Source organism: Alternaria arbusti (assembly GCF_024043155.1).
Source record: "Alternaria arbusti strain BMP 1465 chromosome Unknown scaffold_6, whole genome shotgun sequence".
NCBI lineage: Eukaryota > Fungi > Ascomycota > Dothideomycetes > Pleosporales > Pleosporaceae > Alternaria > Alternaria arbusti.
The window spans coordinates 853635-878350 of NW_026249946.1; the positions used below are offsets into that span (position 1 = coordinate 853635).

A 24716-nucleotide genomic window follows, 5' to 3' on the forward strand; every position below is an offset into this window, starting at 1 on the left:
CGCGACAAAACTTGCGCAAAATTGAAGTAAGTGTAAGTTGATGAATGCTAGCTGAGATACCAATAAAAATACAGCAGCTCACTGAGAAGATATAGGAGGGAAGTGCATCCCGATATCACAGCTTGAGATGCCCATAACTGAAAGCTGCAGGCAGCCATGGGCCGGGCGCAAGGGTCGACTCGCAAAGCCATGTGTGCAGCCTGGCAAAGACCCACACAGTGCGATGGCTTACTATGCAGGCAAATCCTATATGGGTAATGATGAAAAGTCCGGCGTCGTATCAGGAATATGTGGTGAATGAAAGGATCCAGAAATCGCGACGCGGCGTCACGTGGAGGTTTAGCCGGGCGGCCTGATCGTGCACGGACGCACAACATCGGATCGAGAGACAGCGATGCCCTTACCTGTCTCCTTCCAATGTACAATGACACATCTACGCCACATCCTGTCTCGCTCAATTGCAACATTTCTTGAGTTGCCGCATCTAAGTCAGCCTAAAAGCCCCCCCTCGGATCAATCGCTCTGGTCTTTAGTAACATCGCTGAACGGATCGATGAGCGGAAGGATTCGGGAAAAGTTCATAAGCTCTTAATTTGGGTGAGGCCCAGAATAATAAGTGGTATGTACAAGAATATTCAACTACACGACCCTCCTACGCACGGCACATACGTCCGTCTTTGCTGACCTTCCAGGCCTCACTACCAACACCCTTGAGGATATAGAGAACATCCTTCGGGTCGTACTTCTTCTTGATGTCCCTCAGCTTGTCGTAGTTCTTGCCAAAGAAGGTCTCTTTCCAGTTCGGTTGCTGGAAATCTGCCTCATTTAGATATGAGCCACTGCCCGGGGTAATGGCTTCAATCTTAGGCATGAGCTCGTTGGTCATCTTCTGCTGAGCTGCCTCCATGGTGGCCCAAGGAGCGGTGGAATCCCAGTTTGTGATAAGTTGCAGCTGAATCATGGCGTCTCTCCATGCGGGCAGTACGCCATTGTCGGCGACTCCAGCGGGCTTCTTGTAGTTTGCTGAGCTACCAGCAAGCAAGACACCTTCTGCGGCAAGCTCTTGGTAGACCTTGACAAGGTCGGCGGTCTTGTTCTCGACCACAGTTCGGGGAATGAGACGGCCACCAAACTGGTATCGGTTGACTTCGTATGCGCCGCGTGGGAGAGGGCCCATGTAGCGATCGAAGTGGTCGCGGTAAGACAGCTCGCTGTAGACGATCGGGGGCGTGATGCCGAGCTCTGTAAGAGCTTTGGCATAAGGCGCAAGTACAAAATCTTTGACGTAGGCAGCTGTTGAGTCCCAGACAGTGACGGGCTTGATCACGATGTACTGAGTGCTGACCAAGAAGACGACCATAGCACCAGCGTCGATCATCGCCGGCAAGAGCTCAATCAGCTTGGCAGTTGCTGCGGCGTACTTCTCGGGGGTGGTGGACGAGGCGAGAAGCTGCATAGCAGCACCACCAACCTGCTTGGCCGGGTATGCTCGCACAGTCAATGAGAGGACGATAGCATATGTGCCACCACCACCTCCGCTGAGAGCCCAGTAAAGGTCGGCGTTCTCGGTTGCTGAAGCAGTGAGCATCTTGCCCTCAGCAGTCACGACCTCGAAGGACAAGGTCTGATCAGCAGCAAGCCCGAACTCAGTGCTGAGCACCGAGTGTCCACCACCTTGGGTAAACCCTCCTGCTAGACCAACAGTAGCGCATTCACCAGACACAACACTCATGCCTTGCTTGTGCACTGCCTCGAGCAACTCGTTGCCCATCACTCCAGCGCCAACAGTGACCGACGGGCCAGTATAGTGCTCATCGGACCAGTCGCCGAAGGCGATGTTCTTGAGACTTTGGGTCCAGATGGCTAGAGCGCCGGCTCCAGTAGATCTTCCAAGGAAATCATGCCCAGTGTTGCGCACAACGACACGAATCTTCTGAGCTTTGGCGAACTCAAGAGCAGATACGACGTCCTCCGCCTCGGTAGCTTTGACAGAGTACGAAACGTAGTTGCCCAGAGTGCACGGGATGCTCCTATCGGAGAATGGATCGCAGCTCTGATTGGCAAAGTACGACTGCATGATCGAGTGGGAAGATGGGGTGCTGCCAAGAGTATTAGAGTTCTACCCCAACATGTAAACGGAGCTCTTGCACTTACTGTGTCAGCGGGTTGAGCCATGATGACTTCAATGCGTCGCAAGCGTCGGCATCGTATGTCGGGTCGTGACACGGGGAGCCAATTGGGACAGTGGCTACAAGCTTGCCGTTCACGGTCGAGTTCAGTGTCGACCACGCGTTATCGGATGGCCAGTCGGCATCGCTTGGCAGACGGTAACAATCCTGGGCGCTTCCAAAGCGAGCAAGGAGTAGGGCTCCAAAGAGCGGAGCGTTGTCGATGAGCCTCATCTTGTCTTGAAAGTGATTGATGGGAGTGATGAATACCAAGAGCCTTGTCCCGACCCTCATATATAGCCATTGTTCCCCTTACTATCGTTTTCGCATTGCCACATGCTATTCTTCTCATCTCGGAGACCATCTCAAAGCAGAAAACTTAGAACATGTCTGCTTCCTCTGTAGGCTACAGCGCCGACAGTGCCCACTTGAGACATTGTGCCACATGCCGATATCAATGCAAGGAATAGCCATGCACTGGGCTGGAAGCCGGCGAAAACCTCGTGCGGGAATCGATGGCCGCACGCGAGAATGACTTACTGCAGGGCAGAGTGGGCCAACCGATGAATGGGGGATTCGCCGGGTGGCCTAACGCTTGGGGGTGGACCCTCAACGACGGATTGCTCGCTAGGATTGAGATTCATGAAACCGTAGGATTCGTCCTCAGGCGACACAGTGTGGCGCCAGGAACCGGCGGGCGTGCAGATCTTGGCGGGCGTTCGTCGTCTTGGTACGTTCGGAAAGAACCTCATTTCGGCAGCCGTGCAGCGAACGAGATGTCTAGGTGCGCACTGAGCAGCTGTTATCGCTCCACGTGCTCGCCCGCCTCCAGGCCTCTGCCATTGCGCCATGCTCATCATCGCCCTTTCTGTCACATACTCGAAAGTCTAAAATTATCCTCCGTTGGCCATGGATGGTGGACGTTGTTGTTCAGGATTTACCGTGGTTTTCGGTTGGCGTTTGTGGCGTTCGCAAGCCCATGACACACCGGACCGCACCCCACATTGCGCTGCACCGGCCTGAACAAGGCAAGACCCCTTTCTGGATGACATGCCGCCATCTCTGAAGGATGCTAGGTTCCGACCGTATATGCGCCAGCACTTCTTAACAAAGTTTGCGCTATTGGAATGCCATGGTCGGGTAGGCTTCTGCAGTCGGCACTTCATACCAATGACGGCAGCCACCATGGTAGCTACGACTCGTGGGTTTCAGTCCTGGACCTTACAAGAGACGCACTATAAACCGCACGAGGGATCCCTGCGTTCATCATATTCGAGGATCACCTTCCGTTTAGAGGCGGAAGATAAATGGTGGAACCTGTCCCGCTGTCGCTTTACTTGAGACCTCCGCGATATCCTACGCACCCGTTACAAACTCGGGGGTCCGCCCATCTGTCTTCAACATTCGGATTTTCTTGCGCAAACGTGGCGTGAGAGCATCAATATGGCCTCTTTCATTCGCACATGCATGCTGTTGTGGCTCGTTACCATCTCCATGGTACATGCAGCACAGCAGCCTGCCCTGTCAAAGCTTCCCGCATGTGCTGTAAGTACCTTGCAGCCCAACCTCTTAACATTTCGCTCACCCTTGCAGCAACTGTGCCTCTTGAACGCTTTCGGTACGAACACCTGTTCTCCAACAGATCAAGCATGTATCTGCACGAACGATGTCTTCCAAAACAACGTAACGCTGTGTGTGAGCGCCAGCTGCACCATCCCTGAAGCTTTAGGTACTTGCACCTATCCCGATGGAAGAGAACAAAAGACTGACATACACAAAGTTACGCGCAACATCAGCCTGACCACCTGCGGGGCCCCAGTACGGGATCGCGGACAAAGCTATGTGCTGTTGTCAAACGTCATGGTATGCATAGCTGCTGCCTTCGTTGCGATGCGTTTCACATTCAAGGCCACCGTGTCGAGGATGGACTTTGGCTACGACGACTGGTGCGTCCTGGCGACACTCATAGCCGCTATACCCAGTGCCATCATCACTGTCTTTGGCACTGTGAAGAATGGACTTGGCCAAGATCTCTGGACCCTCACACCGACGGAGATCACTCAGATGCTGCAATATTTCTACATCATGGCTTGGCTGTACTTCACGCAGCTCATGTTGCTGAAACTCACGCTACTGTTCTTCTACATCCGCGTGTTCCCAAGCAAAGGCGTCCAACGACTACTATGGGGTACAATCGTCTTCACCATACTCTGGGGCGTCGCCTTTATCATCGTCGCGATATTCCAATGCCGGCCCATCCAGTACTTCTGGACAAAATGGGATGGCATGCACGAAGGTACTTGTCTGGAGATCAATGCCATCACCGCATCGAACGCGGCCATATCCATCGCCTTGGACTTCTGGATCCTGGGTGTTCCTCTTTGGCAGCTTTGGGGCTTGAAGCTACACTGGAAGAAGAAGGTCGGTGTAGCGCTGATGTTCTGCGTTGGTACCTTTGTCACCGTCGTCAGCATCCTGCGTTTACAAGCCTTGGTTCACTTTGCCGCTTCATCGAACGTAAGCTGGGAGTTTTACGACGTCTCGATGTGGAGCACGATTGAAATCTGCGTCGGCATCATGTGGTAAGTTCTATATTCGTACTCATATATCGCATCTATTAACTTTCCTACCAGCGCCTGCCTCCCGACCCTCCGTCTTCTCCTGGTCAGACTCTTCCCCATTCTGGGTGGCTCATCGGCACGCAGCCGTCAATACTACAACTACGGCAGCAACAACGAACTCAGGAACGTCAGTCAAAAACACAAGTCGTACAACTTGAACACGGCTATATCGAGCCCTCGTTCAGAGTCGTTCGATACGAAAGTGGAAGATGGCATCAGAGTCAAGACATCATATCACGTGAAGCACAGCCATAGTCAAGGAGACACAGATGAGGCTAGCTTGGTTAGCTATGAGGGAAAGCAGAGGCCAAGGTAGTTTTGCACGATATAGTAATGATCATGAGTATTTTGCACTACCTCACGTTCCCCGCATGAGCACATGTTACCTAGGTACTTTGATGACTGCGTCTGCCGGTGCTGAAACCTATTTGAGACGAACTTTACCTTCAAACAGCCACTTGCCAAACGTAACTTTCCACACGCGTGGTAACTGCCGTGATCGACAGACGCTGAAGCACCCACCTCTCGTGTTTTCGGTCGACCCATCAAAGGGTAACGCAGATCACCGGAGTATCACCGACATCCTCGTGGAAGATCACACTAGTTCCACGTGTCGGCGATCTCTGTACGCGATTGCGACAAGGTACAAACAGCGAATGGTCGGTGGCCTTATTCATTGCACCATCTAAGTATTGCGATAATTTCCATCACGGCGAGAAGTTCCGTAGATGGCGTCTCTCAGGCACCCCTTCAAGTGCTGCCGTCTCCACAACACGAATCATCCCGTATCCGCAATGATGGCAAACCCGGCCGAGCTGCGACGGGCTTTCGCGGTAGAATAAAACCGACGGGTCGTAAGTCTGCGATAGTTTTGTGGTACGGCAGAGCTACGGGTCCGATGTGGGCCCGATCTCTGGGTAGCCGATTGTCGGCTGTGCGCAGATGGAGGCTGTTAGCAACGACTACTTACTGCTAGCGATGGCACTTGGCTTCTGGAAGAAAGACTAGTCAAGGAGAGGATTACTCGAAATTAGCCTGGTCCATTCTCAACGTACACCACCGTATCGGCCGACTTACCAAGTTTTGTGGCTGGTGGCACGTGCCCAGGAATTACGCTGCAGTGGCTGAAGTGGCCTTGGTGATGTCGCATTCAACGAGCAAGGCGCTTGCCGACGTTGCGCTCACAATTTCGGATCGAACGAAGACTTTGCGCTGCAAAACCTGGAAACACGAAGATGCAAAACCCGGTCTCTGGCGTACCTAGTGCCGGGTGAGAATGTCGTCATCAACATCGCAGCGGTGATTGTGCAATGCATTGCGTCTTTGAATAACGCCGAAAGTTTGCGCGCACGCATGCATCCCCTCAACTCGCATATCTAGCAATCGCGGCTTGTCACGACGTGTTGGGCGATCAAGTGTGATAGTCTCACGCATAGGTCCAACTCATCTGCACTACCTAAGCAAGCGTCTAGAGTAACACGTTTCACGTGTCAACCAGACTTCATAACGCAGCTAAAGAACTTACAGGAAACTGCCGAAAGCATGTCTCGCATGTCGGTATTACAGCGAGCCTAGAAGAAAGATCTTATCGGCTCCTACTTAGTGCGGCTCCCGCTTTCACATGACCTCGGGATTAAGCAATTGACTTTAACGTTTGCGCCTCAACGCAGATCTCACAGTATACGAATGCGACATTTTAGTAAAATCCTCAAGACTGAGGGCATACTACCGTTTACAAATCCTGAAGATCGTGCTAGCAATCCAATGTCAGCGGTGCCGGCACATGTCTTATGGTGCAGTTTACAGAGATCTGCGATGACGTGGAAAGAGCGAGCACAATAATGGACAGCAACGTTCGGAAAAGAAGTGACAGAAATTCAGGGTTGGAACACGTTTGGGGCTCCTGGAGGAAACGATGGGAGTACGTTTTTCGTGAAGCCGGACAGGCAGGTGGTCTTAGAGGCAACGGGCTTTCGCAATACTAATGTTCTCAGAATGTCTTCGCTGTTGCCTTGACCCAGCTTCTATACTTCATCATGTAGTACCAAGTCGCTGCAATCTTCGTGGCAAGAGACCTGCTGATTAGAGTAGATTGTTATTATTATTATCATCATCATCATAGTATTCTTGGGTGCATATGATATATCACCTGGTTTCAGTGGACGGGATGGGGCTGCACTCACCTCAGCTTTATCGGACGGCTTTGTGCAGCCTTTGCAGCTTCTGTCTCTCACCTTGACCGTATCTATCGTGACCCAGGGCTTCATTCCTGGTGGCTTAGTGCTTCTCTCAACCCAAACCTCTCCAGATACAGCACGCTCACCTTCAACAACATGGCTCCATTGCGTACGCCAGAACAGCACCAAATGCTACCTACTATGGGTTCTTCTCTTGCTGTCCGTCATGGGGTGCAGTCTACTCGTCCAACAGCTATCGCTCACGAGCTTGTATGTATATTCCGCGCAACCAGCTCCGACCAACAGGGCTGATGTCACACAGAACAAGACCTTCTTGGATATTCGCACCACTGCTGCAGTCTACAACGGGCATCTTTCCAAGATGCGTGATCAAATACACGATCTTACAGCCGAACACACCATGTCATTCGCACAGAAGGACGCAGCTATCGTGGAGCAGAAACGCGAAGTCGGCGACCTCAGGACTCAGAACACAGAGCTCTCATGCGGTCTTCACGAAGAGATTAACAATCGCAAACTAGCAGTCGTGTGTGCCGAAAATCTCACAAGACAGAATGACATTCAAGTTAAGAAGGTCATGACGCTCAGCAGTAGGGTTACCGAGCTCGAGAATGAGTTGGCTCAAGAGAAAGACAAGCACATCGCAGATAAAGGCGCGAACGAGAAGTTGCGTAGTATCACGGAAAAGTGTGCCGAGATTGCAAGGCTTTTGGGGGAACACCCGTAGATGGAATTCTACTCGTGCTTGGGAATGGCTGGACAAAAGCGAGTTGCGAATTACGGAACCTGACGCTGAGTACAAGGGTATGTCTTCAGACGGCCCCGGGCAGGCTGAGATCTATACAAGGTACCGTTGGTTGGTGTATAGCTTGAAGTTCCAATCTCACCTTCACTTTTGCCTCCGCTATCATACCGCCATTGCAGACCCAGTCCAGTCCGTTTGCTACACATCAACCTAACTTCTACCTTCCACTAGAGCTGCAGCCTAAACATGATCTCTCATACCTCGTCTCCCGACGGTATCGCAATCTCCCAGAGATGTCGGACAACCGCTCGCCCTCGCATGCGAAATGGTAACGACAAGACAAAACGATCGCGGTCGCAATCCATCTTTTCGGGAGCTTTTCCCCCGTCGCGATATCCGCCCACCTACGCCGACAAGCACCGTGAGTGAATGTGACGAAGACATTCACCAATCATACTGATAAGCCACAAGCTGCGTTCTACAGCGCACGCTGCTGTCGCAAGATCGTCACTCACCGCGTTGATCAAAGACCTGAGGGCGCAGGAGCGACAGGTCCTCAGTCTAAGCAGCGCGCTCGATAAAGAGCGGTTGGAGCATGAGAAGCATATTGAAGACCTAGAAACAACTCAAGCGAAAGAGCTCGCGACCGTCAATGAGAATCACGATCGCCAGCTTGCGCAGATCGAAGTGCGTCACAGTGAAGAGCTCACGCGCGTCAAGCTGTGGTGTGTGATGAACCAACCAAGACCAAATGAGTTATCGCGAGTCCTCGAACGGCAGCGGAGGTCAGCATTGGAAGCTGAGGTGGAGAAGACAAAAGAAAAGGCGGAGATGCGACATAGTTGGCAAGATGCTAGAATCCAGGAACTGGAGCGTGAGAACGACCAAGTCAAGCATCAACTGGCAAACTTGCAAAGGGATTCACAATGGAAGAACTGGATGAAGACAATAATGTCATAATGCCTGCCCGTCCTCCCGGCGAGTGCCGACTCAAACCCCCGAAGGGGTGAGTCAAGGTCTCAAACCGGGAGGACTAAGACAAGAGTAAAAAGCTAGCTACAAGAAAGGAAACGTATACAAAACAAAGTACAACAAAAAACGATGCAGCGAATGCAGACCCATGGGTATCGTCGCGATAAACACCAAATCAAAATCAAAGCCAACACAAAAACTCCAATGCTCAGAACCGTGATGAGAGCCAAAATAAACGCCCAGTACCCAAGATGCATCTTCCCATGCTCTCGAGTTGTCGCTGAAAAACCAAATGCGCAACACCGTGTCGTGTGGAATCGTAAATGCGAAGTCGTGTCTTTTCCTTCCTCCCCTTCTAGTCGATAGAGTATTCTAGAATTATACCGCAATGAAGGACAAGTCGTCGTAATCATCGGAGAGCATAGACAGGTGGACGAAGTCCTCCTCGGCTTGCTCCAAAGCCACCTTATGACTGTGTGCGCGCTCCTCCCAGCCTAGGCTGATGCCACTGAGTTCGATAGCCGACATCTTAGGTCGGCCAGTACCATGTGCGTTCGAGATTTGATATGTTGGGTTCTCCTCGAGCACTGGGCTTGGCGGCTCAAAAACGATGAATTCATCATCGTCATCGAGGTAAAGTCTCTCATAGAATTTCCTCCAATTCTTTTCGACATGCTTGTAGGTGTCCAGACTGATCAACGTCTGGCGCACGTTCCATTTGAATGCCCAGCTGTTTTCGCGCTTGCGCAGCCAATGGTTCTCATTGTCGAGGGCTTCGAGCATAGTCCTGAGCTTGCTAGGATGAGCGAACGGGTCATCCTCTTCCCGAGGTTGCTCGACTGGAGCGGCAATGGTTTCCATGGCGTGTCCTGCGTCGTTTTGCGCATGCTCGTCGGCATTGGCCAGGCGCTCTCTCAAAACCTCAATCTCCATCATCTGGGATCGATTCAGAGCCTGAAGATCCATGATCTTATCATGACGTGTCGTGAGCTCTTCTTGGAGAGCCTCGAGACCTTCGGTCTTACTGGTAGCGTCCTTGATCTTGGCCATCAAGTGCTCAATCTCCAGTTCTTTGGTGGCGATGACTTGCTCTCGCTCGTGAATCTTCAAAACGGTGGCACGATGCTCGACGGTAAGAGTTTGTAACTGGCGCACAGCCTCGTCATCCTTCTTCCGTCCCGCCTCAACCTCCTTCGCCTTCTGAGCCCAGGGCGTAGGTCCGTGCTCGATCTCGATGGCTTTTGATAGTATGCCGGTTTGGTCGGCCCAGGAATTCAGATGATAAGTGATGGTGTTCAGGTGGGCAAACATGAAAGCATAATTCTGATCGTCATCGAGTCTATCGATGTTGTCTTTGATCGCGCGGAGCTCAAGAGCAGGGATTAGCTCGGTGTCGGATAGGCTAGTGCACTTCGCAACCTCCTCGATCAGACTGCGAACGAAAGCGGCAAGGGTTCCAGCAGCCGATGCCAGCTTTTCGTCGTATCTGAAAGCGTCCTCGAAATCAGATGGTCGTTCCGGATACATATGATCCTGAACCAGAGCCTTCAGAGTCCGTTGCAACCTGGCCGCAGCCGTGGATGTAGCCTGCAAAGTATCGACTGGCTCGTTGAAATGAATGAGCATCTTTGCGCACTCTTCGCGTATGCTCTCGGGCACTTTCTCTAGGACGAAGTGTGCCAGATCGTAAATGTAGAGGATGTAGTTTATCCTCGCGTGGAGCGAAGTCGCTATGGAGAGGAATTCTCCCTCTGGTCGTGCAGCAAGGACCTCTTGGTGGCTTGACAGAATTGCTTCATGTGTCTTGGTCGATCGCTCCAAGGATCCAGCAAATTCTTCAAAGTTGAGTGTGTCTGCTTTGAGAGCGTTGAGGCCTTGATCAAGAACCTGCTCTACCGAGATCAATTCTTGGTACGTCGGGCCAAAATTGGCGAATTCGGGAAGTGATAAGCCACGAATGGCAGACCAAAGACGGTTGCTTCCGTCTTTGAGGACCTCCAGGTGAACAATGGACTCTTCACAGACGAGTCTGGAGACAGCATCGTCCAATCGACCGCCATTGCTCATGTGACGACAGGTGCTCCTCAACACATTGACAAGCAGCTTGGATTTCCCAGCGATCCTTTCTGTTGCGAGGTAGGCTTGGAGAGACTCGCTTCGAGTGAACTCCTTGGACTCTGTCTCGTTCCAAATCTCGAGCTTTTCAGCAAGCTGATCTGCCTTGAGCGATACCAGCGAAGACTCAATCTCTCGTGTGGTCGACAACACAGTGGCTGCACGAAGTTGGCGGTTAAGGTCCATCACTTCGTTGAAGCGACCGGTGGTATCCTTGACTTGGGCTTCCGTCATAGTCTTGGAAGACTCAGCGTCGGCCATTTTGGTTTGTAGGTCCATGACGAGGTCTCGGAATTTGGAGATCAGAGACTCTTGGTCGGCGATGATGTGGGTCTGTTCGGTAATCTGGCGTACTTGCTCAGCGAGCTCGTTGTTCTTAGCGTCAAGCTCTGCAAGCATGTCCTCTTCTTGCTCAAGGTGTTGAGCTTCTAGCTCGTCGTTGAGTTCCCGTAGGTTCTCAAGATCTTGTACGACCAGATCCTGCTCCGCGATTCTATCTTGGAGATTCTGGTTTTGTTGGGTCAACTCCTCGACCATCTCCTCCCATTCATTGGCGGCGTCTAACTGTTGTTTGAGGTGGTCCACAAGGTTTTCGGATACAGAGAGACGTTCTTGTAGATTGGCGTTGTCTTGTCGGTAGTACTCAAGCTGTGCGACGTCGCCCTCGAGCCCGAGAATGTGTGCCTTGAAGTCTTGTTCCCGCTCCTCTGTCATCTCCTTCAGAGTGATCAACGCCTGTCGCATGCGATCATTCTCGTGCTGGAGACGGTAGTATCCAGCCTCTTGCTTCTGATCCTCTGACATTTCTGTTGTGAAGAGGTCGGCCTCATCGCGAAGAATGTCCAGCTCCAGCGTCTGCTCTTCCAGGCGCTTGCGCAACGACTCGATCTCTGCCTCGGCTTGATCCGCCCTCTCCTCGGCCATCTCCTTGTCCACCAAGGCATCCTCTAAGTCCACCTCGTGGTCCTGGTGTGATCTGTTGAGAGCCTGTTGTTCCAATTGAAGTGTGTTGACACGGTCTTTCAATTCTTGAATCTCGGTATATTGAGCTTGACACTTGTTCTGGAGCCGCTGGATGATGCCGCTGTAGCGCTCTTTCTCGTCGCGAACCTGAGCATACTCTCTCAGGCGCTCTTGGTCTTCCGCGTGTTGCTTCTCGAGATGCCTAATCTTGGTGTGCAGATTGTCGACGTTGTTATCCCGACTTGCTTTGCCAGCATTGCTTGTGACTGAAGATGCAAGACTCGGTCTTGAGGTTGATGGTGTAGGACGAGAGGGTTCGGGACGAGAAGGTTCTGGGCGGGAGGATTCGGGTCGAGAGAATGGGGCGCGAGATGATTCAGCGGCAGAGTTGCTTGACGTACTCGCCACGCTGGCCTTGCGGACTGGGCCACGCGAAGGCGGTTGTGATGTTGAGGGAGCTGCGACTGACTGCCGCTTGCTCAATGTGGTTGTCCTTGTAGTGGTTGTAGGCTTAGGGGCAACCACGCTTGATGGGCGGGCTCTGGGTGTGGTGGGTGGTGCCTTTGTTTTGGAGACCGCTCGTGGAGTAGGAGGAGCCGGTGCGGGGGCTGCCTCAGAGAGGATGCTGACAATGCTAGTGTCGCGGATGAACAGCCCGTGGAGAGGTGCGCAAGTGAAGTAGCGCTCTCCGCGTACGGAGCCATCGTTCTTGCCATCAGCAGTTGGGAGTTCTATTCCCACAAATCGCCCCTCTGAGACGTGAATGGGGCCTAGGTAGCGGACGATGCCGTCTACACCGCCAGAAGTCTCGACCGTCTGGCCGAGCTTGAGATTGAGGGTAGTCATGGCTACTGGAGACTACCCAGGAGCAATGCTGAGAGTGTGGAGAGAAGCAGTGGCAGACAGCGTGGTGACTGAGTGCAGTGTGGTTACCTGACGCGACGCGTCGAGAAGCAGCTGCGCGTGAGGGGGAGAGCAATTGCGAACAATTGACTCAGCTGAAGTGTGAAGAGTGCAGAGCAGAAGAAGAAGCAGATACGCAACAATGCAGTAGCAGCGGCTTGAGAGTGTTGTGGTTGTGGAAAGTGGCATGGGGCAGCTGCAGAAAGTGTGGTGTACAGGTGAGAAGGGAGGAGCGAGGTGGCCGGCTTTTACGTGAGGGCTGGCTTGGCGTGGCGATGGCTCGGATCAAGGCGCTAAACCTCGGACGCGTCTCGGATGAGCTGCTGTTCGCGCTAATGGACCCTGATCCACGGGAGCGCCCGACGCTAGCCCATCTGAGCGCGTTTGAGCGCGCTCAACCGCGACTTTCGTTTTAACATAACGCCCATGAGGCCATCTGCGCTCTTTCCCAGCCACCACATACACAGATGGGGTAAGCCTTGAGGCAGTTTCCTGCCGGACATCCGCAACCACGCCACTCGACGCGTCTGAGTTTTGCTACCGCGTACATTCCGTGCCACGCCTCTTGCGATGTGTAGTATATAATGATGTTGTCTATGGGAGTTCTTCCTTTCACATTTGATGTTCCGCTTTGATTATATCGCCAGCTGTTTCCTGTTGTTTCTGAGCATCCATGCGCGTCGTGCGCGCACATGTGCAAGATGCCTTCTACATGCGCGCGCTGCATCACTCTCAAGTTACTGTTGCCGCCTTCTGCCTCAACCTCGCAGATGCAAAGCCCTTAGTATCGTGCATGTCACTGCCATGCATGCACTGTTCGCATATAGGTGCATCCGTACCTGATCAGCATTAGATGTGTGTATGCATTATCTTGTGGTATATCACGCGGTGAGCTTACGAAGCTATGCCCTCTCGTTGCAGTGCGCCATTTCATATATTCCATGCAAGATATGCTATAACTACGCATAGATCTGCGGCTACCATATGCCAGCGCCCATTAAAATTGTCCGACCACGTTCATCCACATCCGTTACCGCGAAGCTTCCAACTCCCTGATCCTTTGCTCAATGTCCGGAACAGCTCTGAGCTGCAGGTCGATGTCTTCCTTCTCACTACCAAAATGTTAGCGCGCATTCTCGCATACTCCAAAAAGCTCACAAACACCCCAAATGGAAAGGAACTTACTCTTCAAGTACCGCCCTCCTCTCCGCATCCAGCCCTCCAAAGTAGAATCCACCTTGGCCGTCAAACTGCAAAATCCTAGTATGGTACCTCCAAAGACTTCTCCGGTGACTGACTGTCATGAGCGTTATACCCAGTCTCTTCGCTTCCTCATACATCACCCTTTCTACCTCCAGCGTAACAGAACTTGTGCATTCGTCCAAGATGGCGTACCGAGGCTTATGGTAGAAAAGCCGCGCCATGGCGACGCGTTGCTGGAGGCCACCGGAAAGCACGTCTTCCCATTGTGCTTCAGCGTCGAAGCCACCGGGGCGGTCGATGAGAGATTCTAGGTTCAGGGTCTCGAGGATCGAAAGGATGTCGTTGTCGGTAATGGATTTGGAGTGCATGTCGTGTAGTGAGTCTGGGTATATGATTTGTTGACGCAGCGTTCCGCGTGAGAGGTATGGACGTTGAGGGATGTAGAAGATGTCTTCGAACGGTGGCTTTCGTACTTTGCCGCCGTATACGGGCCATAGGCCGCCTAGGATGCGGAACAGACTGCTTTTTCCGCAGCCGTTGGGTCCCACGATGAGGAGATGATCTCCTGGCTTCACTCTAAAGGAGAGCTTGCGCACGAGTACGTCGCCGTTTGGAGATACTATAGGCACGTCGATGAACTCTATATCCGTACCTTCAGTTACGGTGCCGCGACCGCGTAGAACGGATGCGTTCTCCTCGGTGTCGGCGGAAGAAACGAGCTTCTTCTCAAAATGACCAGCTTGTATGTCGTCGATGACGTCGAGGAGGGTTGACACACGCGAAGTGTAGCCGGCGAGCTCGGTGATCTCCTTGTACGAGAACATGACGCGACCGAAAGCGTCGCTAGACATGAGGAGCATTCGCCGGTTGGTCACGAAGCCTGTTGTGGTGACACTTGTCAGTAATCGTCCTCGTAAGTAAAACAAGGACTGCGGGTATTGAATACTCACTTTCCGTCCGGTCTCCCATAGTCATACCGCCTGTGCCTGGAACCTTGAAGAACACTGGCACACTGCAAAGCAGCAGTCCCAGCGCACCCCAAAAGTACTTTATCACAAAGTCCTCCATGACTCCGTGGTAGAATCTCCTCCTCAATATGCGATTGACATGCTTGATCAGCGTAAAGTATCCCTTATCCAAGGTATCCTTCTCTGCCTCATGTCCTGCGTACAGTGCCACCTCCTCGCTCCAATCGATCAACCTGGAGTGCTGAAACCTGAATTCGCCCTCTAACCTGGCTTCATCCGCTACGTATTTGCCAAAGGGTGGGGTAAGCGCCCTCATGACATTGGCCGAGATCTGAACCAGCAAGCTCATGAAGAACAGCCCTTCGCCACCGACGCTGCGCGAGAGCGAGTAATTGTAGATTATGATATCTAGTACCGGTTTCGCAAGATTCGAATAGAGTTCGGCGAGCGAATTGGAGAACTTGGAGACGTCGACGGTTATGAGTTGGTCGGCGTTTGCGATGCGATCGTCGAGGGCAGAAAGCGTGTAGAAGGTCATCTGTGAGAGGTATTTGGAATGGATATGATTCGTGAGGCGCGTGCGATATTGGAGGGAGAGTTTGCACTGGTGGTACGAGAGCTGGGTCTGTTAACACGTCTTCGGCTCCCGGTTGGCGACTGCGGCCTTGCCGTCTCGTTCTCTGGTGGTGGAATAGGAAGTGACATACCATACTGTTCGTGAAAGTCGCTGGCACGGCCACCGCCATCCACCAGACCAGTCCCAGGAGAAACTCCCTCCCTTTCCCTCTGACAAGCGCACTAACCAGTCTTCCGTCCAACTCCGCGACGTACAAACTGATCATCGTCCTCAACACCAAGAACACACTGTGCCCGATCAAGAGCCTGAACTCTTTGCTCTTCCACCCAGGTATACATATCTTCAAAAGCCTCAGCAGGTTCTTGAAGAACTCCCTGTTCAGCTCTACCTTCTTCCTCCCCGTTGCTTCACCCTCGCCTGCTGTTGTCTTGTCCGCTGTTTTGGAGGCACGCCGTATTGAAGCGGCCTTCTGCTCGGCAATGGCATTCCGTATGCGGTTTATGAGGGCGACGAAGAGAGTAAGGTAGACGGCGCGTGATATGCGTGTTCGGTGCTGGAGGTACAGGCGTGTGAGGTCGTTGACTATGGCTTTGGCAGACGCGCTGGTGAGGCGATGGGAGGAGAGCGGTTTCGAAAAGACAGCCATGGCTATCGTAGACGAGGCATTGGTCTTATGCGAGAGGTCGACGCTGTGCGGAGAGCGTGGCGTAGCGGGTTGTGGTGCTCAGTACAAACGCAGTGGTGTGGAACGCGTAGTCTCGTAGCTTAGCTGGTCACATGTGCCGTTGCGACAGGCTTCCAGAGTGCAATATGGCGCGTGCCGACTGTGATGTTCGGTAGATCAGCACGTCGCAGAAGGTGTCGCCGTGCAAGCCTCACCTGCGACATGTGAACGAATGCCTCGGCTTCCCCACAAATCGACTAACCGCATTGGGACTTAAGCTGGGGAAAGCTTTCACATGAACGAATGGAGCACATGCAATTACAATGATGGACTAGATTTCGCAGCTCATTTTGTATGCTACGAAACAAAACATCGGCTTTGGTGACCTATTCTTCAGACACAGAGCCTTCATTGAATGAGACCTGATGGTCCGCAATTTTCCTAGCTAATGTACAAAACCCTTGATTGGAAAGCCCTTTGCAAACCTTGCATCCCTCTTAGAGCACTACTTCGTATCCTTGAAATCACCCGTATGCTTCTTCGCCGTCTTCTCCGCTCCATACTCTGGGGCCACCTTTCCCGGTAGACCCTTGACGAACCCACCGATGTCCAAACCCTTCATCTTTTGCTGCGTGACCTGCATCCAGCTTTGCTCTTGCTTCTTCTCCACAGCCTGCTCCAGCTCCTCTTTCTCCTTCTCCTCGTTACCTACCCCCTTGCTACCTTCATTCTTCGCCCTCTCCTCCTCTTCCTTCTTCTTCTCCTTTGCTAGATCAGCCTCTGCACGCTCAACTTCTTCGATGTCGACGTCTTCGAAGCCGATCTTGCGAAGTATCGAACCTGTGATGAAGCGGTATTGGAGGTGACCGTCCACAATGTCGCTGACGTCAACGTTCTGAACGCCATGTACGCCGACGACGGGCTGCAGACCCGCGACGCCAAGTTGCATAGAGGATGTGCGGTAGAGGAAGCCAAGGATGTAGTCGGACTTGGAGAAGACGTTGACACAACGACCACTCACTACGGAACGAATACGCCGCCAATCGGCAACGTCGGAAGGGCATGGAGCGCCGACTAGGACGACGTTCTCGACAAGTCCAAAAGCTTTGCGCTCAGCCAGCTTCTCAAGGCAGGAAAAGATTAGGCGTGCGCCGAGAGAGTAGCCAACAAGAGTGACCGGTCGTTCGCCTTGGACTTTGTTGATCAGTGCATCTGCGAGGACCTCACCAGCCTTCTCGGCGCGATATTTGGCTTTCGAAAACGGGTTGTCCAGCAAAGTCGCAATCTTCAGCAAGCCCAGTGGCCACATTGCAGCCGTCATCGCAGCGAAGACAGTCTGCTCGATGATCTTCTTCTTTGCGTAACCCCAAGCAGCACTAGTCACGAATGTCTCGAGACTGTGTCCGAGCTTGAGAAGGGCTTCAAGCTCCCAACGAAGTGCGAAGCCTTCTGTCCCTGTACTGATGTATCTCCATGGCTTTGACACCTCTTCAGGGTCGCGGAGCCAACCAGAGACGGCGATCGCGACACGTAGGCGACGAGACTCGTTGTCCTGTTTCCTCGGATCCTGATTACGATGAATGGGGATGAACGCGAAGTCCTCGACTTGTCGGGCGTAGTCGTCCATGGCTCGTCCTGTCATCTTCGCACCATACGCACCAAAAAGCCCGCCCACAAGAACAGAAGAACCAGCAAGAGTTCCCAGATACCCTGCGGCTGCGGTAGCACCCAAGCCGATTCCACCCATAACACTTCCAACGCCCGCCGCAAGAAGCGGTGCAGCAAGCCCACCAGTGACACCGATCAACGCGGCACCAGCAACACCAGCAAGGCCGACCTTCCATCTACGAGCATTCTGCGATTTCTCGGCCGCTTCTTTGGTCTCGGCATCAGCATTCAGTTGCTGAGACGCTGCCTCTAGAAGCCCCTGGGCAACCGTCTCTTCATCTTTCTTCAGGACGGCTCTACTCAGCCCGAGAGAACTTGTGAGGTAGAGATTCAGGACGCGAGAATGTGCCGAGTAGTGCTCCAGGCTCAGAAGTATAAGCACTAACGAATGTAGTATGAGTGCTCGCTTGCTCTCCTCCAACTGGGTGAGGGCGTTGGGAACAGGTGGATACAGTTCGTTGAACATTTTGTCCTCGTCTTCGTCCTTCTCATCGAGCTTCTTAATACTCTTTAAACTTGTCTCGGATTTCTTCGTGATTTTTTTGACTTCCTCGCCTTCGACTTGTCGTGTCTGCTCCTTGGCTTTTTCTTTCGAGTTGACTACCTCGCCGATTCTGCTAATGACGCTACCTCGCCAACCATCAAAGTACTTCAACATCTCCTGCTTCAGCTCTTGCACTTCAGGCTGTGCAAGCTCTTTCCTCGCATCTTCTTCACGTGCCTGCCTCTCTTTCTTGATCTTGTCTTCCTTGGCAACATCGACATCGTCGAGGTTGGAGGGCGCGTCTTGCAGTATTTCTTCCTCTGATTTGGCAGTCTCTGAGTCGATTGGAAATTCCTCTGCGGTGTAGGTATCGACCAGGGACTGTCGCATAGATGCTGTGATAGTTGCGATCAAGAAGGTCAGATCCGCGCATTGGTCTGCGTCGAGAAGCGTGGTGAGCGATGTTTCGTCCTTGTCCTCAGACTTGGAATGACCCAAGGAGGTCAACTTAGACGCCCAACCCGACATGTTTGTGGGAAACCAGGCTTTGAAGTTGGTGTTGTGGTTGTGCAGTGGTACACCTACATGAACTCAGCAGGGTAAGGTGTCGCTGCTTGAGTATGACGTATAGTGGGGCAGGAGCTGCGAACGGTCCAATGTCATACTAACGTCGAAGATCAGCCGGACTTCCGCTGTCCGAACTAGAGTTCCCTTGCATTACAGACTGCTCTAGATAACTTATGTAAACATCACCTGATAGACAAGAGCATAACGCTTATGCGCAGCGACACTGTAAATCTGATACACACTCACATATGACGTTCATTATCCACAAGTTTCCAATGTAATTACCATCTTACGAACCTACTCTACCGGTAGGTATCGGCGGCGCATTCCTTCCTCCCACTGGAAAGTTCCTCGCACTCAAAAACACGCCCTTGACAGCCCTGATGTCGTTCTTCAGCACCTCAATCTGATCATTCTGTGCAGTGCCACTCTGACCAGACCAGTTATAGGTCGCTCCGTAGCGGCCCATGCCAGGGTAGTACTGGTTTTGGTAGTCCATCTCGGTCAGATATGAAGTCAAATCCGACACCTTCGTCCGCAATCCATCTCTTGATTTGCCGTCGTTGGTACGGTTCGTGTCGAGCTCTTCAAGATGTGATTTTATGATCTTGAGGCGGTTTTCGTGCGCTGTTACGGTTGGGTGTGGGTCTGTAGAGGTAGACGGTCGGCGGGAGAGGTTGGGTGTGGTTTGGGTGCCGTAGTCGCGATGGTAAAGCTCGGTAGGATCTGAGTCTGCCTCTGAGACATCATCTGCAGCATCTGTGACTGCCTTTACTTTGCTAGCAGGATCCACGGATACAGCCTTCTCCAGTCTTGAGTTCAGCTCCTTCAACTGTTCGTACGTATGCGATGCGAAATCTTGTCTTGATTCGGCGAGGGTGTGTGTCATGGGCGCAATGATCCACCTTGAAAGCCCGTATATGCTAGCCATCAAGCCTCCCGTTACGTATGCGGTTGTTACGAGGCGCTGAGTGGTTATGAGTGGTGGTGGCTTTTCGGTATTCGCGAGGAACTCTGGGTAGGTGACGATCGGGGGTATTTCGCGGGGCTGAATGATGACTTCGCGAGGCTGAGATGTGACTTCGGGTGCCTCGGTCGGCTTTGGCGGTGTCTATATGCGTCAGTATCTTTCTTCTGTGATACTGTCGATGGCCTGGGCTTCATGCGCTTCACCAGTAGGGTTTCTGCACTCACTTCTGACCACGCCCGTTCTCCAACTGCTTCGAGCTCTGTATTTGTGCTCTCTTGTGGCTCTTGGCCCAGCAGAGTCTCGATGTCCTCAGGGCGCACACCCTTTGACTGCAGGAACGCGACCTTCTTCTCTCGCGGCGCATCGCGGATTGTGTCATCCTCGAGGAAGCGCGACGCTTGATCTAGTAGTTCCGAGCTTTCTGATGGTTGTTCTTCCTTATCATCTTTCTCAACGTCGTCTTCGGTTGGTGTCGGGGCTTCGACAGCGTGTTGCGCGCGTGCTTCTTCGGGCTCGGATGACGCTGCAGCGTTATCGGCGGAGACACGTTGCCATTCGGGTATCGCGGGCTTATTAGCCATGTTATGTAAATTGCAAGATTGCTCTGAAGTGGTATGAGATGTTGTGGACGCGAGATGAAGGCAGGGGCGGTATTGAGCGTGATGATGGATTGCTCGGGAAAGATGGCTGGACCGAGGCAAGAGCCCCAGATCCCGCCTTTCCTCTTTAGTCACGCATTGAGCATCTCCATCTTTTGAACACTCAGTCACCTCTTGATCTGCTATCTTGTATTTACATTTCTAGAAACCCGTCTCAGTGTTTCCCTCGCCCATACTCTTGCTGCCCGAGCTGCCACTCTGGATCGCTCCCAAAATGCCATCAATGTAGCCTGCGCCAGACCATTTCTGGTGTGTAAGCACATCGCAACCCAGCTCCTTCTCCCTTGCTTGTACCAGCTTGACGTACGCAAGCATACCCTCATCCTTGAACGCCCTGCTTAATTCGCAGGTAATCGTGGCAGTGGAGTGTACTCCGGCAAGCGAGATGAGCTGGAAGACGAATCCGTGTTTCGCCAGATCCCAGACAAATGACTTGAGCGCTTCTTCGGAGAAGCCTTGGCCCATCCAATTGAAGCTGGGGGAGAGGTTGTACACGAACTTCTTGTCGGGGTGAACCGCACGAATCTCGCCGGCGAACCTGGCTGCCTCTTGCACATTCGGATCACCGGTCTCGACCCAGAGAAGATCTGCGTACGGAGCGTATTCTTTACCGCGCTTGGTCGCGGCAGCGACGCCGGCTTTGTAGTGGTAGAAACCCTCACGTGTACGGGGGATATCCCAGTTGAAATACACGGGCGTTTTGGTGTACTTCTCTGCGACTTTCCGGCGCTTGAGAAGAGAGTAGTCCGGGTTCTGCTTTGTCTCGTTGAGGTAGGAATCGATGGTTGATTGAGATGCACTCTCTTTCTCCAGGTGCTGGACCACGGCCTCGTCGAAGGTTACGAGCTTGTGTTTCTTCACCCACGCTGCCTCGTATTGGTCGATTTCCTTGCCTGGTGCGCCAGCTGCCTCCATGTTCTGCAGTGTTTCGGCCAGGGGCTCGGTATCTTCTGTGACGCCCTTGATGAACTCGTGGTCTCGCACATCGACCGCACTGGAGATGAGCTTGCCGCTCTCTGAATCGGTCCGCGCAATGACGAGGTTCTCGCAGCCCATCATGTCCCATTGGAATCGTGCGGCTACCAGGCGGTTGATGTGGTCGCCGACTGGTACGAGGACCTTGCCTGCAAGATGTCCGCATTTCTTTCCGCCGTGGAGTTGATCTTCGAAATGGACACCTGCGGCTCCGTTCTCAGCGAACAGCTTCGCCAACTTAATGACTGCAGAGAGACCTCCGTGACTGTTACACGTTAGCTGCTTGGTAACGTGCCTTGCGGGTCGTGTAGACGTACCCAGTGTCACCATCAGCAATGATTGGCCTCATGTAGTCCAGGTAAGGTGTCTTTGCCCTCTCCTCTGCACTCATCTTCCTCCTTGCATCCCAGTTCTTGCGGTCGTGTAATTGCTGAGCCTTGAACAGCCGCTGGACTTGGTTCGGTACGGTATTATATGGGTAGTCGCCAAAATCGGCAGACACTTCGTTCGTGGAGGTCAAGACGGAGGAGCATGCCCATCCGGAGACGTAGAGGACTTCTTGGTTCGCAGCTTGTTGAGACATTTGGATGGGGTCAATTGCGCCCACTGGAGTTTGAGAACACATGATCAGCCATTGTACTATCTATGCAGGCTAGGATAAACGCACTGGTGTGTACTGGTTCGCCCTTGGCTGCCCTCTCTTCAAGAAGGTTGAAAAGCTTCCGTGCCATTAAGGAGCTGGGATATGACTGTTGGAGCGCCCCTCGCTTGCTCACAACATCCTCCGCAGAGTAGGGGCGCTTGATGCCCTTGTACCGCGGTGACGACCACCAGTCCTTGACGGCTTGTACCTGCTCCTCAAAGAGCGCATCCTCCGCCTGGCCCGCTTTCGAAGCTTCGGGGAGCAGCTGGAAGGAGTCACCCGGTAGCGCTGTCGATACGGGAGGGTCTACATTCTTGAGCGTCGAGCTCGACATGCGAATTGCCGTGGTGGAGAGTGGGCGTAGGAGTTGTGGTGTTCGGCTCGCTATCCTCGACGATCGGCTTTGGCGCGCGATGAAGCGCGATACTGTGCGTAGCATTGTGAAGGTGTATGTGTGGATGAGACTCCTGCCAGCAGAATCTCTCTGTATACCTTAGTAGGCTGGCGGCGTGGAGTCAGTTGGTAATCAGGCACGGAAAAGTATCCGCAAATCGCAGGGGATCAGGTGACGACGTTTGCCACAGACGCCTTTTTCAATTTTGACCCAATTCTTCTTCGCGCAGGCAGATAGCGATGGGTCGCATGAAAATGTGCGTCCGTCGTCGTGTTTGCGGTAACGTTTCTCCAGGGATGCGCGTGGCCGACGTCACTACCGAGGTATGTAGCCCACGTCTAGCCGTCCAGCTGCCCCTCGGTCCATCATTCGACGCTGCACTCGCATCAACGGACCACGCGTGCCTGGCGCATCGTAGCTGCATTACCGAGAGTTGCCGTCAACATTTCTCTGCTAGTTGCTCGTGAAGTTTGTAACGCTATCATCGTGTTCTTGTGTTCCGCATTCCGTGTGTTGAAGAGTGATACTCCCATCCCCCGCATCTACCCCACGTAAAGCTAGCTATGGCATTGAGTGCACGATCAGCTTCCCGAGCTCTACGGGCCGCCAAGGTGAGCATCAAAAGCTATGCGACAGCATATACAAGACATCGAGAGCTGACAAACGCTTTACAGGCGCGTCCCTTTGTTTCTGGTATGCCATTGGGTCACCCACTTCAACCGTCATCGTCCTAACGCGTTGATCGCTGCAGTGCAAGCATGTAGCTACTCTTCCTCCTCAGAGCCGGATCTCAAGGAGACATTCAAAAAGGTTCTGCCTGCGAAGCGCGAGCTCCTGAAGAAGGTCAAGGCACACGCCGACAAGAAGCTCGGCGATGTCAAGGTTGAGAATGCGCTCGGTGGCATGAGGTATGAACCCTAATCATATCTAGAGGCGCGCTCTAACATGACTGAAGGGGTCTCAAGGCCATGGTTTGGGAAGGCTCAGTTCTTGATGCAAACGAGGGCATTCGATTCCACGGCAAGACCATCAAAGACTGCCAGAAGGAGCTGCCCAAGGGCACTTCCGGCACTGAGATGCTTCCTGAGGCCATGTTCTGGTTGCTCCTCACAGGCGAAGTGCCATCAGTGTCACAAACTCGCGCACTCTCGCGGGAGCTCGCCGAAAAGGGCCAGATCCCCAAGTTCGTTCAGAAGATGCTGGACGACTTCCCCAAAGATCTCCACCCGATGACACAGTTCGCATGCGCCGTCTCGGCATTGAACTACGAGTCCAAGTTCGCGAAAGCCTACGAGAAGGGTATCAACAAAGCCGACTACTGGGAGCCTACCTTCGACGACTGCATCAGCCTGCTCGCCAAACTGCCTACCATCGCCGCGAAGATCTACCAGAACGCATACCGTGGCGGAGGCGCTCTCCCGAACGAGATTGACCTGAACCAGGATTGGTCGTACAACTTTGCTGCCATGTTGGGCAAGCCAGGCAAGGAGAACGAGGGCTTCCAAGACCTTCTCCGGTTGTACCTCGCTCTACACGGTGACCACGAGGGTGGTAACGTCTCGGCGCACGCAACACACTTGGTCGGATCTGCGCTCAGCGATCCTTTCCTGAGCTACAGTGCTGGTCTTCAAGGACTCGCAGGACCCCTGCACGGTTTGGCTGCGCAAGAGGTGCTGCGTTTCATCCTCGACATGCAGAAGGTCGTTGGTGAGAAGTTCACCGAGAAGGATGTAAACGAGTTCCTCTGGAGCGTTCTCAAGTCTGGACGTGTTATTCCTGGTTACGGACACGCCGTGCTCAGGAAGCCCGACCCGCGATTCGAAGCTCTCATGGACTTTGCCAACGCACGACCCGAGATTGCGGCAGACCCTGTTTACCAGCTGGTTAAGAAGAACTCTGAGGTTGCGCCGGATGTCCTCAAGGAGCACGGAAAGGTGAGATGGAATATTCTGATCAACTCAGATCATTGCTGACTTGTTTTGTAGACCAAGAACCCCTTCCCGAACGTCGACTCTTCGTCCGGTGTTCTCTTCCACCACTTCGGCTTCAAGGAGACGCTCTACTACACAGCGACCTTCGGTGTCAGCCGTGGTCTGGGCCCGCTCGCACAGCTGATTTGGGACAGGGCACTGGGTCTTCCCATCGAGCGGCCCAAGTCGATCAACCTGCAGGGCATACTGGACCAGGTCGGCGCATAAGCGTGGAAGGTCATAGGCTTGTTGGAGAGGATGTGAAGTCAGAATGATGAACCCAATGGTT

General features: G+C 53.0%; 8 protein-coding genes across 8 annotated transcripts; 3 read left to right on the forward strand and 5 right to left on the reverse strand.

The window, feature by feature from the left end:
* Positions 1 to 652: 652 nt before the first annotated feature.
* J4E86_005495 (uncharacterized protein) lies at positions 653 to 2402 on the reverse strand (the record flags this gene model as incomplete). Its single annotated transcript, XM_051446029.1, has 2 exons — positions 653 to 2099; positions 2155 to 2402. The coding sequence occupies 2 exons, from the start codon at positions 2400 to 2402 to the stop codon at positions 653 to 655; spliced, it is 1695 nt and encodes a 564-aa protein (XP_051302796.1).
* A 1626-nt stretch (positions 2403 to 4028) lies between these two features.
* J4E86_005496 (uncharacterized protein) lies at positions 4029 to 5105 on the forward strand (the record flags this gene model as incomplete). Its single annotated transcript, XM_051446030.1, has 2 exons — positions 4029 to 4750; positions 4802 to 5105. The coding sequence occupies 2 exons, from the start codon at positions 4029 to 4031 to the stop codon at positions 5103 to 5105; spliced, it is 1026 nt and encodes a 341-aa protein (XP_051302797.1).
* A 2282-nt stretch (positions 5106 to 7387) lies between these two features.
* Positions 7388 to 8692, forward strand: J4E86_005497 (uncharacterized protein; the record flags this gene model as incomplete). The annotated part of the gene is made up of 3 exons (XM_051446031.1): positions 7388 to 7674; positions 7715 to 7791; positions 8217 to 8692. 3 exons carry the CDS (start codon positions 7388 to 7390, stop codon positions 8690 to 8692), a joined length of 840 nt encoding a protein of 279 aa, XP_051302798.1.
* A 390-nt stretch (positions 8693 to 9082) lies between these two features.
* On the reverse strand, positions 9083 to 12628 carry J4E86_005498 (uncharacterized protein; the record flags this gene model as incomplete). The annotated part of the gene is made up of 2 exons (XM_051446032.1): positions 9083 to 12114; positions 12184 to 12628. 2 exons carry the CDS (start codon positions 12626 to 12628, stop codon positions 9083 to 9085), a joined length of 3477 nt encoding a protein of 1158 aa, XP_051302799.1.
* Positions 12629 to 13715: 1087 nt separating this feature from the next.
* J4E86_005499 (uncharacterized protein) lies at positions 13716 to 16079 on the reverse strand (the record flags this gene model as incomplete). The annotated part of the gene is made up of 4 exons (XM_051446033.1): positions 13716 to 13797; positions 13871 to 14768; positions 14839 to 15475; positions 15564 to 16079. 4 exons carry the CDS (start codon positions 16077 to 16079, stop codon positions 13716 to 13718), a joined length of 2133 nt encoding a protein of 710 aa, XP_051302800.1.
* Positions 16080 to 16602: 523 nt separating this feature from the next.
* On the reverse strand, positions 16603 to 20367 carry J4E86_005500 (uncharacterized protein; the record flags this gene model as incomplete). Its single annotated transcript, XM_051446034.1, has 3 exons — positions 16603 to 18830; positions 19114 to 19927; positions 20011 to 20367. 3 exons carry the CDS (start codon positions 20365 to 20367, stop codon positions 16603 to 16605), a joined length of 3399 nt encoding a protein of 1132 aa, XP_051302801.1.
* A 219-nt stretch (positions 20368 to 20586) lies between these two features.
* On the reverse strand, positions 20587 to 22502 carry J4E86_005501 (uncharacterized protein; the record flags this gene model as incomplete). The annotated part of the gene is made up of 3 exons (XM_051446035.1): positions 20587 to 21685; positions 21738 to 22026; positions 22088 to 22502. The coding sequence occupies 3 exons, from the start codon at positions 22500 to 22502 to the stop codon at positions 20587 to 20589; spliced, it is 1803 nt and encodes a 600-aa protein (XP_051302802.1).
* A 518-nt stretch (positions 22503 to 23020) lies between these two features.
* Positions 23021 to 24655, forward strand: J4E86_005502 (uncharacterized protein; the record flags this gene model as incomplete). Its single annotated transcript, XM_051446036.1, has 4 exons — positions 23021 to 23068; positions 23241 to 23365; positions 23413 to 24391; positions 24443 to 24655. The coding sequence occupies 4 exons, from the start codon at positions 23021 to 23023 to the stop codon at positions 24653 to 24655; spliced, it is 1365 nt and encodes a 454-aa protein (XP_051302803.1).
* Between the last annotated feature and the right edge of the window lie 61 nt (positions 24656 to 24716).